The sequence below is a fragment of the Mandrillus leucophaeus genome, unplaced genomic scaffold (genome assembly GCF_000951045.1).
Source record: "Mandrillus leucophaeus isolate KB7577 unplaced genomic scaffold, Mleu.le_1.0 Scaffold60, whole genome shotgun sequence".
NCBI lineage: Eukaryota > Metazoa > Chordata > Mammalia > Primates > Cercopithecidae > Mandrillus > Mandrillus leucophaeus.
Genome location: NW_012106475.1, coordinates 4,750,135 through 4,763,375, shown reverse-complemented (window position 1 = coordinate 4,763,375; position 13,241 = coordinate 4,750,135). Strand labels below are relative to the sequence as shown.

The 13,241-nt window shown below is 38.7% G+C and overlaps 1 protein-coding gene across 8 annotated transcripts in view; it reads left to right on the top strand.

The window, feature by feature from the left end:
* GNG2 (guanine nucleotide binding protein (G protein), gamma 2) overlaps nt 1-13,241 on the top strand; it is a 154,854-nt gene that overhangs the window by 128,555 nt on the left and 13,058 nt on the right. For all 8 annotated transcript variants that reach the window (XM_011999729.1, XM_011999728.1, XM_011999734.1 and 5 more), the window contains one exon: nt 7,182-7,297. In XM_011999729.1, coding sequence (XP_011855119.1) covers nt 7,182-7,297 — 116 coding nt within the window. The remainder of the gene's footprint in view (nt 1-7,181; nt 7,298-13,241) is intronic.

Here is a 13,241-nt window from a genome sequence, read left to right as displayed (position 1 = left end):
TTAATGGGTGCAGCACACCAACATGGCACATGTATACATATGTAACAAACCTGCACGTTGTGCACATGTACCCTAGAACATAAAGTATAATAATACTAAAAAAAAAGAATCAGTGAATGTAGTATCTTTATTCACTAACAATAAGTAATGTGAAAAGGAAATTTAGAAAAAAATTCCGTTTACAGTAGCACCAAAATGAATAAAATACTTAAGAATTAACTTAACCAGGAAGGTAAAAGACTTATTCAACAAACATTTTTTTAAAAATTACTGAAAGAACACATAAATAAATGGAAAAAGACATCCCATGTTCATGGATTAGCAGACAATACTGTTAAAATGTCAATACTTAGCCAAAGCAGTGTACAAATTCACTGTAATCCGTTTCAAAATCCCAATATTTTTTGTAGGAATAGAAAAATCTGTCTTAAAATTCATATAGATTCTCAAAGAATCCCAAATAGCCAAAGCAATCTTGAAAAAGAACAAGTTGGAAGACTCAACACTTTCTGATTTCACAATTTATTACAAAGCCATGGTAGTCAAAACTGTGTGGCACTGGCATAAAGACAGGCAACACATATATATACACCAATGGAATAGCATAGGGAGCACAGAAATAAACCCTTACATATATGGTCAAATGATTTTTGAGACGGATGCCAAGACCATTTGTCTGACTCAATTTGGGCTGCTATCAAAAAAAAAAAAAAAAATGTGATTGACAAGGTGGTTAAAGAATAAGCATTTATCTCTCACAGTTCTAAAGGCTAAACGTGCAAGATCAAGATGTCAGAATGATAAGGTTCTGGTGAGGGTTCTCTTCCTAATTTGGAGATGGCTATTTTTTCCCTGTTTACTCACATGGCTGAGAGAGAGGGAGAAATCCTTTCTCTTTTTATAAGAGTACTAATCTCATTTATGTGAATTCTACCTTCATGACCTAATTACCTCCCAAGGGTTCCACCTCCAAATACCATTATATTGAGGATTAAGCTTTCACATGTGATTGTGGGAGAGAACACAAACATCCAGGCCATATTTCAATGGAGAAAGGCCAACCTTTTCAACAAATCATGATGGAAAAACTGGATATCCACAGGCAAAAGAATGAAGTCAGCCCTAACACTGTGAACAAAAATGAACTTAAAATGGATCACACACCTAAACGTAAGAGCTAAAAACTATAAAACTCTTAAAAGGAAACATAGGGCAAAAGCTTCATGACATTGGATTTGTATATAACACCAGGGCTGGCGGAGACACAATGGCATCCAGTGTTGGTGAGTGGAAGAGAGGAAGATGACCACAACTGGAAACACTGGGGTGGAGCTGGAGCAGTGTGAGAAGACTGTGAATTAAGCCATTTACACCCTTCTCTGAAACTGTGCACATTTTGATGCTTCATTCCTTTCCACCCAATGGTTTTTTATTCTTTGTGATCAGTCTCTTCCTTTTTCTTTCTCTTTTAAACTGACCACAATGTAGAATGTACATCTAAATATTCATTGGAATTTGCTGAATTACCTCCTGTGTTCTTAAGATATTCTCTTTCTTCCACTTTCCCCATACATCAGACAATATCTAAATACTAGTTGTTAGTTGCTTTTGATTTGCCCACATCTATTTTTCAGTCCATGAGCGTGGTCCACAGTAGAAAATCTTCCCCACCTCTACTGTGAATCACAAAATTCCAACTTTGAATACTATGTTGCTGGATCTTTTAAAAACAGATCATAATTTTCTGAAGCTCATTTCCTTGTAGACTTTTTGCTCATGTTTTGACTTCTGCACAATTTGAAGGTCAAGCAAATGAAACATTACACCCCAAAACATTAAACGCATGCTGTCCGAGAAGCAAGTATTGACTTTGTATATGATAAAAAAGACAACATACATGCATCCATGCTTTCTAGCTATTTCCTGAAATGCCAAGTGATGTACCTCTATTCCTGGTTTATTTGAATTTGTTCAAACCTTATAAAGCCAACTATTGCAAACAAAACAAAGAAGAAAACGCATTCCGATTTTTAAGTGTGTAAATAAGAAAAAGTTTGTCTTCTAAGCTTGAGGTATTTGGACCCTGCATCTCTCTCTCTCTGTCTCTCACACACACATACACACACACACAAACATACACATACATGCACACACCCCTCCATCTATGCTAAAAGAAGACCTCTACACTGATTCGTTTTTCTTTTTTAAAAAACTGTGATAAAATGCACAATATAAAATTTACTATCTTAACCATTTTTAAGCATATAGTTCAGTGGTATTAAATACATGTATACGGTTGTGCAATTATCACCACTATCCATCTCCAGAACTCTTTCTATCGTGCAAAACTGAAACTCTATACCCATCAAACAATAACTTCCAATTCCCTTCTCCCCTCAACCCCTGGCAGCCACCATTCTACTTTCTGTCTCTATAAATTTGACTACTTTAGGTATCTCATAGAAGTGGAATCATATAGTATTCATCTTTTTGTGACTGGCTTATTTCACTTAGCATAATGTCTCTAAGGTTCGTCCACACTTGAGCCTGTCAGAATGTCCTTTCTTTTTAAGACTGAATAATATTCCATTGTATGTATATACCACATTTTCTTTATCCATTCACCTCTTGATGAACACTTTGGTTGGTTCCATGTTTTAGCTACTATGACTACTGTGAATAAGGGGGTCCAAACATCTTTTCAGGACCCTGCTTCCAATTTTGGAGGGTTATACCCAGAAGTGAAATTGCTGGATCATATGGTAACACTTGTTTTTGTTATTTTTTTTTTCATAGTAGCCATCTTAATGGGTGTGAGATAGTATCTCACTTTGGTTTTTATTTGCATTTCCCTAATGATTAATGAATTGAGCATCTTTTCATGTGTTTATTGGCCACTCATATTTCTTTGCAGAGATATCTATTCAAGTCTGTTGCCCATTTTTGAATTGGTTTTTGTTATTGTTGAGTTTTAAGTGTCTCATATTTACGATATTAATTCTGTATCATTTAAGTGGTTTACAAATATTTACTCTTATTCTATGGGCTGTCTTTTCACTCTGTTGAACTGTCCTTTGAAGCACAGAAGTTTTATATTTTATGGAGTCCATTTTGTCTATTTTTGCTTTTGTTACCCAGCCCTACTCCTTCACCAGTTGATTCTACTCTCTGGTGTCCTTCTTTTGCTCCTATTTTAGCTTCTGGCCTGTGGAGATCCCCCACTACGTGACTCTAAACCCAAAATGGATCCAGTATCCATTTTACATGAATCTCACCCTTAGCCCAAATGCACTGTCGCCTCTTAGGAACACTGGCCTAGTACTTTACAATTCTTTCAGTCTTCAGGAGGGGATTTTTTCATTGCTTTTATGGGAAATCAGCTGGATGTGAAAAAAAGGGAAAAATGCACTAATTGATTCTAAAAGTGGTACTCGACTTTGCCTGGTTCATACAGTAAAGGAAGAACATTCAGGGTGTAGCTGCCTAAAACTAGGAGCACAAACCAAAGCCTAGGTTTACTTTTTCTCTTAAGTCCATTGAGGTTTCAAATGTGTTTTCCCTCCTGCATTTCTAGACTACTACCCCATCCCTCTCGTTTCTCCATCTCAACTTCCCGCCTCCCTACTTCCATTCCCTGCCTATACAGAGGACTTCTTCCATGATAGGCAGAATAACAGCCCCCACAAAGATGTTCATGTCCCAATTCCCAGAGCCTAGAAATACATTACATTACATGGCAAAGAAGTTGCAGATGGAATTAAGGTTGTTAATCAGCCGACCTAAAAGTATATTATCCTGGATTATCTGGGTGGGCACAATGTAGTTACAAGGGTCCTTAAAAGTGGAAGAGGTGGGCAGAAGTCAGAGTCAGAGGAATATGTGACTTCAGAGGAGGTCAGACTGATGTGACATGAGAAGGGCTCCGCAGACCTTTGCCAGCTTTAAAGATGGAGGAAAGGGCCAAGAGTCAAGAAATGTTGACAGCCTCCAGAAACTAGAAAATAAAAGAAAGTGGACTCTCAGAGCCTCAAAAAGGAACATAGCCCTACTTGTACCTTGATTTTAGCCCAGTGAGACCCATTTGAGACTAATGCTCTCCAGAATTATAAAATCATAAATTTCTATTGTTTAAGCCCTTAAACTTGTAGTAATATGGTACAGCAGCAATAGAACCAGTATGTTCTCTCTCTCAGCCTCCTCAAGCCACTCCATCAGGAGATGGAGCTTTTCCCAGGGAGCATGAAAGGCATTGAGACACAGACTTTCCTTGATGCTTGAATGACAATAATGGGTCATTTACTCAGTTAATAGCAGGTCTGTTGGCTAATGACAGAGCACTCCTCAATAATGGTGGCATCAATAAGATAGGCACTTATTTCTCTCTCACATCAAAGGTAGCCATCTCACAGTTGGCATGATGGCTCCACAAAGTCAGTAAGGACCCAGATCCTTCCTGTTTACCCTAGTGCAGCAGTCATTCTAGAGGTTTAAGATGGATTTCTGTGATCAATGCAGATGCCTCCCAGGCCAGTAGCAGGAGGAAGGAGAGACAAGGCATATACCTCTTCCCTTCAAGAACATTTCTGCTTATATCTCATTGGCCAAAACTTAGTAATGTAACTCTACCTAGCCTCAAGGGAGGCTTGCAATGTATCTTTCAGCAAAATACACCTAGCTAAAATTCAGGGTTCTTGTGGTCTCCGCTAAGAAGAAAAAAAGTCCCGTTACTAATGAAGAAGAAAGGAAGAGGGATTAGAAGGCAAGTTGTGATCTCTGCCACAGGTCACCCTGTAATCTGATGTAGATTCAGGGCAAAAGAGTCACTGGCCAGAATCTTAAATCTCCCAATAAGAACTTGGTAATTCGGTGATAGTCTGCATTCCAGCGTGATGAATGAATTCCAGTTTGGCAGAAACATTAGCTTCACAGAACAGCATCCAGGGGCTTGTAGATTGTGGCTGCATCCAACGTTGGATGAATAGAAGAGGCTACTCTTCTGAATAAGTCAATGCTCTATCTTAGCCCTGTGAAGTCTTCCTAGGCTGTTAGATGTTTGTTTAATTGTGGGGCATGTAATTTCCCTGTGAGGCTGCGATGATTGGGTCCCTAACCATGCTGATGAAATAATACTTGTTAAAGTCTCCTTTTATTATTTTGTTTTTCCGTGCAATTCTCCTTCCTTTGATCTCCAAATGTACAAAAGTAGAGTTCAGAGATCTCTGTGACTTCAAAAATTCCTTCAATCTTCCCTCCCATTTTATTGTCTCCAAACTCTTTGAAAATAAATTGAGGGATGGCCAGGCACGGTGGCTCACACCTGTAATCCCAGCACTTTGGGAGGCCGAGGTGGGCAGATCACGAGTTCAGGAGATGGAGACCATCCTGGCTAACACGGTGAAACCCCATCTCTACTAAAAATACAAAAAATTAGCTGGGCGTGGGGTGGGCACCTGTCGTCACAGCTACTCAGGAGGCTGAGGCAGGAGAATGGTGTGAACCAGGGAGGCGGAGCTTGCAGTGAACTGAGATTGTGCCCCTGCACTCCAGCCTGGGTGACAGAGCAAGACTCTGTCTCAAAAAAAAGAAAAAAAAGAAAAGAAATTGAGGGAACAATTAATTATCCTCCAATTTATTCTGTAAATGTTGTTGGGTCGCTTATTTTGTAGTATTCTTTAACATAATATTCTCCATGAAGGGACTTGTATGTTACAGAGAGTTATACATAATTTCTTCTTTTGTCTTGAAAAATTGGATATCAAGAAATAAGTACCAAAAGAGATAATTCATAGATTTTTGCTTTTTGGTCATTAAGAAAAGAATTATTTGTTGATTTTAGTTGGTATGTTAAAAAAAATCTATGTACAGAATTTGTTATGGGTTATGCTTCCTTTTTCAGCTTTTCTGTGTGTTCTCTCTTTTTCTTTTTAAGATAAGTAACCTGATCTTGCTTCATCCTTTGGTAAAAAGATTGCCCAAAGCTAGCAGAAGTCATTATTTTTATATCGTATCTTCAGAACAAGATTCCATTAGTGTCAACGAGGCAGTGTTTAATGTTTCTGTTTCATGGGTCATGCACTCCAGTCAAATCAAAGCACTTAGGTTTTGCTTTATCCAATAGGATATCAGTGATCTCAAGGAGCACATTTACACAGATGGTCCTAAAATTGCATATGACACCTTGACACAAAGTAAGATTGATTCAGAATGTGGGGGAAATGGGTATTGAGAATAAAATAAGATATTTTCCAAGATGAACAACAATAATAAAGTGAGATGGTATATCAAGAAAGGATTAGAAGAGAAATGAATGTGGGATATTCATGACTATGAAAGGATTAGAAGAGAAATGAATGTGGGATAGGATTTGAAGGAGAGCACACATGGAGAAAGAGGTACGGTAGAGACAAAGAAACCATCTCACAGTCTGCGTAGGAACAGAACTCTACTCTCAAACTCCTGGCCTCAAGGGATCCTCCCACCTTGACCTTTCAGAGTACTGGGATTACAGGCGTGGGCAACCATGCCCAGCCAAGAACTCTACTCTCAAAATGTTAATGTTCCAGATTTATAAAAGAAATAAGTTAATAAGTTTGTTGTACTTCATTTAGAATAACACTGGTGAACTAATTGACATATTTAACCATTAGGCATGGCAATCCCTCCCACTTGGCATGATAGACATGTCCCTGAGGAATTATGAGTAAAGTAGATCGTTGTGACTCAAACTTAATTTCAAATAGAGTGGGGAGGAATGGTTATTTACAACAATGCTGGAGTAAGTGACACTGAAAAGCCAAGCCTCCCACTATAGTGTCTCTGTAGTATAATACGCTGAAGTGGTCACAGTTAACCAGAAGGATAGGGTTTGAGCCCACTGGGAGAACATTTGGTAATATTCTTTGTGTGTGTGTGTGTGTGTGTGTGTGTGTGTGTGTGTGTGTGTGTGTGTGTGTGTGTTTTCCCTCTGAAGAAGGGATGGGGAAGTAGGGAGAGTTGGAAAATCAAACCTCATCCTCTGGTCTGCCTGCCAATCTGAGGTAATACTGACCGTGGATGGAGAGGGCTGGAGAAGCCGGGCCTGCCTACAGCCACTGCTTTGAGATCCCCTAGTTGCGATGAACTTGCACATTTGCTAGCTCGTGAATTCTCTGATACAGTCTTCTTTTTGTTTTCTTTTCTAGTGTTTCTGAAAGATCTATCCAACACTCCGATGGCCAGCAACAACACCGCCAGCATAGCACAAGCCAGGAAGCTGGTAGAGCAGCTTAAGATGGAAGCCAACATTGACAGGATAAAGGTGAGGATGGCCTAACCCCACACTTCATCTAGCCTGAGTCTAAGGCACATGATTTGCCATCATCTGTCATGTGACCACTCTTTCCTAGAGAGGGATAAAACCAGTAATGACAGGAGAGCATCTTAAAGATTAGGCAGAAGTTCATTTCTAATGTATCTTTCCCTCCTCCAGCATAAAATAATAGAATAAATTAGATCCTCTTTCCCGTGTAGAATTAAAAACAAATAACGCAACATAACAAGAAAGCAAAACAGGCTCATGGTTAAATTTCAGTGACAGAAATTAGAGAACATATGAAATATATCAGTGCACTAGTTCCCCTCCCTGTCCTCATGGAAACCTTTTTCTCATTTGGTTTTTAATTTTTTCTGTCCTGGTTCAGGTTCTAAAGCTAAATGTCTATCCTTTGTGTCTAACCCTTCTAGTTATCCTTGCACATTATAAGTTTTTTCTTCTTTATTGAATTTTTTTTCCTGCAAAACACAAAAGTCACACCTTGCCTCCCTCAGAAGTCTATATGTTTCTTTTTTTCCTCTCCCTCCCCAGACCTAACCTGACAGCTTTGCCGTAAGTTGGGGCTAATGCACCTAGAACCAAGACTTCAAATTCAGACCCTTTGTTGGTAGTTTTCAGATGAAAAGTTGGCTAATATGCTGTCATTATTAATAGATGGCTATGGCATGGTGGCAAAGTGAATTTTTGTTAACCATCAAAACTTTACTGCCCCAGAAGTAAAATGCCTTACCCAAGAATTCTATGAAATGCAACTCGGAAACATATCTCATTGTACTAAGATAAAGCTACAACCTTCTTCCAAATGCCCTTTTAAAACTAGAATATTTTTCCTATTTTCTCCATACTTAATTCAGCACCTGGGCAATCCAGCTTTCCTTTGGAGTCTGACGGGTCAATAAACTGTAGCTCATGGGCCAAATCCAGCCCACTGCCTATGTTTATAAATAAGGTTTTATTGGAACACACTCATTTACATATTGTCTATGACTGCTTTCACTCTAAAGCAGCAGAGTAGAGTGGTTGTAACAGAGACCATATTGCCCGCAAAGCTAAAATAGTTACTCTCGTGCTTTATAGAAAGCTCGCTGACCCCTGGGCTACAGCAGCAGTTCTCAGCTCACCTGTGCGTTCCCAGCACCCAGAGAGCTCTATAAAAGGACCAATTACCAAACCACACCCAAACCAATTAAATTAGAATCTATTGGGGTATGATTCAGGCATCAGTATCTTTTAAAAAGAATATTTCAGTTCATTCCGATGTATAGCCAAGGTTGAGAACCACTGTCCTGTGGGAAGGAGTTTGCTTCTGCTAAGTTTCATCAGTTATGTGCTAGCGAGTGAAGAGAGAGCTATTCTTGCTCTACAAGTAAGATGAGAAAATACCCATGGATGTCTTCCCATTTATCCTGAATCTCCTTTGTAAAATTTGATGCCTACTAATGGACCACAGGATTTAATCAGCTCCTGCTCTTCTTTCAACAGCCTTAATTCTTATTCTTTACTCATGACTGAGATCAATAAAGGGACCTTACCTTGCTCCTTTGCCATCTTCCTCTTCTCCTCTTTTCTTGCTTCTTCTTTTTCACTATCTTGCTGAAAAAGCACAAGGTGACAGGTGGGCACAATAACTGCTGAAAGAAGTAAGGTGGCCCATGGATTGTCAAATCAGAAAAGGTCATTCAGTTATTTTTGAGAGAGAGGAGGTTCTGCCCATGGGCCTTCTGGAAAATACCACTTTGATTTTTGAGGTGGTCCAACTGTGATAAAAGTTTGCGAAGCTTTACTGTGGTTGATGTTTTCTGTTAATATTCAGCATCCCCAGTTACTGTTCCTGAAGGAGGATGTGATGTGCTTATGGGTGATGAAAACTGAGATAAGAAGAAAGATAATAGAAATAGAGCTTTTCAGAAATAGTCTAGATTTTATCATCCCTCTCCTGAATTACTGAATGCAAGGGGCTCCTATTTGCTGTCTGCAGTTCCATCTCAATACATCTCCATCCCCACCATCAATTACCTTCCATATTCCTGCCAAATATAATGTTCTAAAAGAAAATCTAATTATACTCCTCTTCACTGAAAATCAACTCATGATTCCCCATTACCAGTAAAATAAAATTCAGACCCTTTAGCAGTGTATACAAAGTTTCTCTGACCCCTGTCATCTCTTCAGCTTCATTCCTGCTCTCTTTTCTGCATGCCATGTAGAACCACTTTTAATTCTTTTGATGGAAATTTCAAATACCTAGAACATCCAATCTCCTTTGCCCCTCTACCTTGCTGCTTTACTTACCTGACTTGACTTAACACTTCACTGCATTGAATCATTAAAGATTCAGATCAAATTATTAGATCCTTTAAAAAGTTTTCCTGGATCCTCATCATAAGGTTAGATTTTTGCTGTTTGTTCAGTTGTTCATTCATTTACTTATATAAAGCTCTCTTACTGGGAACTTTCTAAATTGCAAGGGCTTGTTAGGTTCTAAAGAGGTGGAGATAGACAAAAACATGATTCTTGCTCTCAGAGAGCCCTGACCTAGTTGGGGGCTACAAAAAAATTGAACAGGGCCTGTTATTGATGCAAACAAGATATCCAAGAAGCATAGTTACCAAATGTTGTCAGAAAGAAGCCAGCCCCACACTCTGATTGCCCTTTGAAGAGACACAAATAAATCACTACTAAAAAGGAAGCAAAGCATGAATCTGAAAAACTGGATGTGAGTAGTTGCCTTCCTAGGTGATCTTCACATTCAAATCTCTGAATCCCACTTGATGCCACTGGACCTTACATTGTTAGAAATATAGCAACAGCCTGCATTTCAGCATTTGCTGTGTACCTCAGAGCCAGGCAGGCTTGCTGTGGTGAAGTGACAGATTATTTTTAGTTGAGCAGTTGGATAAAACGTTGACTGTGTTGACATGGTTGTCAGCTAGCTAGTTTAGGGTTGGTTATCTGCCTTTAGAAGCCTTTTCAAGGCTTTTGAGCATTCAGGCTTCTCCACCTACTTTCCATACACGATCCTGTCAGCAGAAAGGGGCTTCTCTCTGAAGATCCCAGGCTTATGATTTTCCAATGAGAGTAGTGACCTCTTCAAGCTATAAAGGATAGAAATGGCTTTATATATGTCTGGCAGAACCTACTGCAACTGAGGTGGCAAAGAATAGGACTCTTAAGAAGAGGATTTGGGGACACAGCTGGAATTGGAGTTGTTGAGGGTCTCTTAAGCAGGCGGTGGCCTTATCCCTCATGTGACCCCTGAAATAAATTACACTGCATAGAGTAGCCCTACTCTGTGAATAACATAGTCACATGAATAACTTTTTTTTTTTTTTAAGCCTTCTTGTTTTCTATTCCTTTACATCACAGACCCTGGGAGATTTGGACTAAGTGAACCCATTATCTGTTCATAAGCCTCAGGCATGTATAAATTATACTCCCAGCCTCTTTGTATTTCTTTGTTAGGATTTCATTCAAGGACAGAGGGTAAAGAGAAATAAAACGAAACTGGGAAGAGAGTTAGGGGAAGGTGGAGAGAGGGGCTGTGGACTGTGACACCTGGATGAATGAAACAGCAATAGACTCACACTAACACTAACCAAAGACAAAATGAAATAAACCTTGTCCTTAGAGCACAAGAGGAGGGAACATGCACAAAAGTAAAGGACAGCAGGGCTTTGGTAAATCTCTTTATTCATCATTGTATTAGGACTCTTTGAGTTTCTAATAATAGGAATCTAAACCAAGCTAGCTTAAGCAGAAAGAGGTACTGATTATAAAAGATACAGGATGTCTCAATCCAAGAGCGGAAATGTGGCTGGACAGGCAGTGGAAGCGAGAACTGCAAGGCCATTGAGAACTGCGAGTGCTCCATCACCTGTCTCTGCTTCTCTCTCTGTGTCTGCCTCTTCCTTTTCCTGAGAAGAAGGGATTTTTAGCTGCCAGGTCCATATAGTAGGCACAAGATGACTGCCCATGGTTCCCAGGATCACAACTCATAGTTCCAGCTCCATGAAAAAAGAGATGGCTTGATTCAATCCTTTTCAGTCTCCATAGCACATAGTCCTAGAGTGCCATCTCTGTTCCAGCAAGAATGAGCTGTCTCCAGCTTCAATCGACTGACATTCGAATTGAACTCCATTATACAGACATAGACCCTAGGAATTAACCTGCCCATTTGGAAGAATGGGAATGGGAATGGGAATCATTGTAAGCTGGAAAGATGCTCTTTGGCAGGAGTTGCTATTAGTACTATGAAAAATAATGTAGATTTAAGAGCAAAAGATATAAGATGCAAGGCCAGGAGCATGGGTAAAATTATTGCTTCTTAATTAATTGGCTGTTCCATAAATTGACCCCACAGGAAAAAGTGTCTCATTTCTCCCATATACTCACCACAGACCTTTCCAAGTGATTCCCTTTATTGTTCTAAAAGTGTGCTGTGCAAAGTGTCACCTCCCTGGTTATTCTGGGTTTCTCACTGAGAATACCCTTCCCCCTTATTTCTTTGCCTCTGCCAATCTTATTCCTCCTTTAGGGGTCAGCTCAAGTTCCTACTTGTTCATGAATCTCTTTTTCTATTCTGATCATATTTACTAATCAATTTACTAATTAGTTTCATCTTCATCAAATAAATTTTTCCACCTAAACTACATAGTCCTTTTCAAAGACCATGTTGTCCACTTGTTTGCATCTTTCATGGTACTGGGGTGCACAAGCATTTTGTAAAAACTTTTTTTAGTAGACAGCTTTAAATTTGTATGTTAAGAGTGTCATACAACAAAACATTACTATATTCCCCATGACATTCCCAATTACATTTATGGACTTGGAGATTCCAAGCATGAATGTAACTGGACAAATAAAACGGTGGTAATGGGGAATTCAAATTAAATATTTTTTTAAAGGATGGAATTAGTCATTTTAAAGAAAGATAAATTGTTTCATATCATTGTATGATCATAAGTATCTAGCGTTTATAGTGTGCCTTCTGTTTAAAACACTTTAACATATAAAAAGAACAGACTGACTTTCTCGACAACGAGGACAAATATGTATAAATTAGTGAGCTGAATATGGACATTTCTAATGATTAAGTCATCTTTATGATGATTATGATAATAGACTGAAATTGAACTTCATGGAACCCTGTAGTGAGAAATGGTCCAGTTAGATACCATGCTTGGAACTAGAGAGAGGACATGTATTCCAGGTTTAGGACATTTTGAGTATTTTTCCAGCATTTGAGCTGAGAGTATCCCTTCCCTAAAATGCTTGTGTTCAATTTTATTAGGAAAAATGGAATACAATCCTCCTTCTAGGTCAACTGACAGTATTATCAGGGCTGATAAAATCAGTAAAGTGTATCAAAGGACTAAATACAGGAAAGGGCTGTGTTCAAAGATAGCCAATGCTAATTCATTTAATTTGCTGAAAATGAAGCAAACACATTTAAAGTTGAAGTAAGGCATACATTAATAATGAAGCATAAAACTTCATTTTTATGATGGTTGATTAATTTTTAAAAGTTCAATAGATATTAATTACCAAGTACATATTTAGCCTTGTGCATCACATCTAACAGCAATAGAAGTAGTACTATATAACTTTGGTAATTTGAAACCTCTGGGAAGTGAATTTTTCTGAATAGCCTAGTTTTTATACCAGATAAACTCTCCCTTCTTAAAAATGTAACTATTTTAATGCTAGTAGTGAATGTCTTTCTTTTTTCATTAAATAAATACATATAATATACTTTGCTTAATGACTGTTTTGCAAATTATTTACTTCCTTTAAAAAGAATCCTATCTCACGAGGTCAGGAGATCGAGACCATCCTGGCTGACACGGTGAAACCCCGTCTCTACTAAAAAAATACAAAAAACTAGCCGGGCGAGGTGGCGGGCGCCTGTAGTCCCAGCTACTCGGGAGGC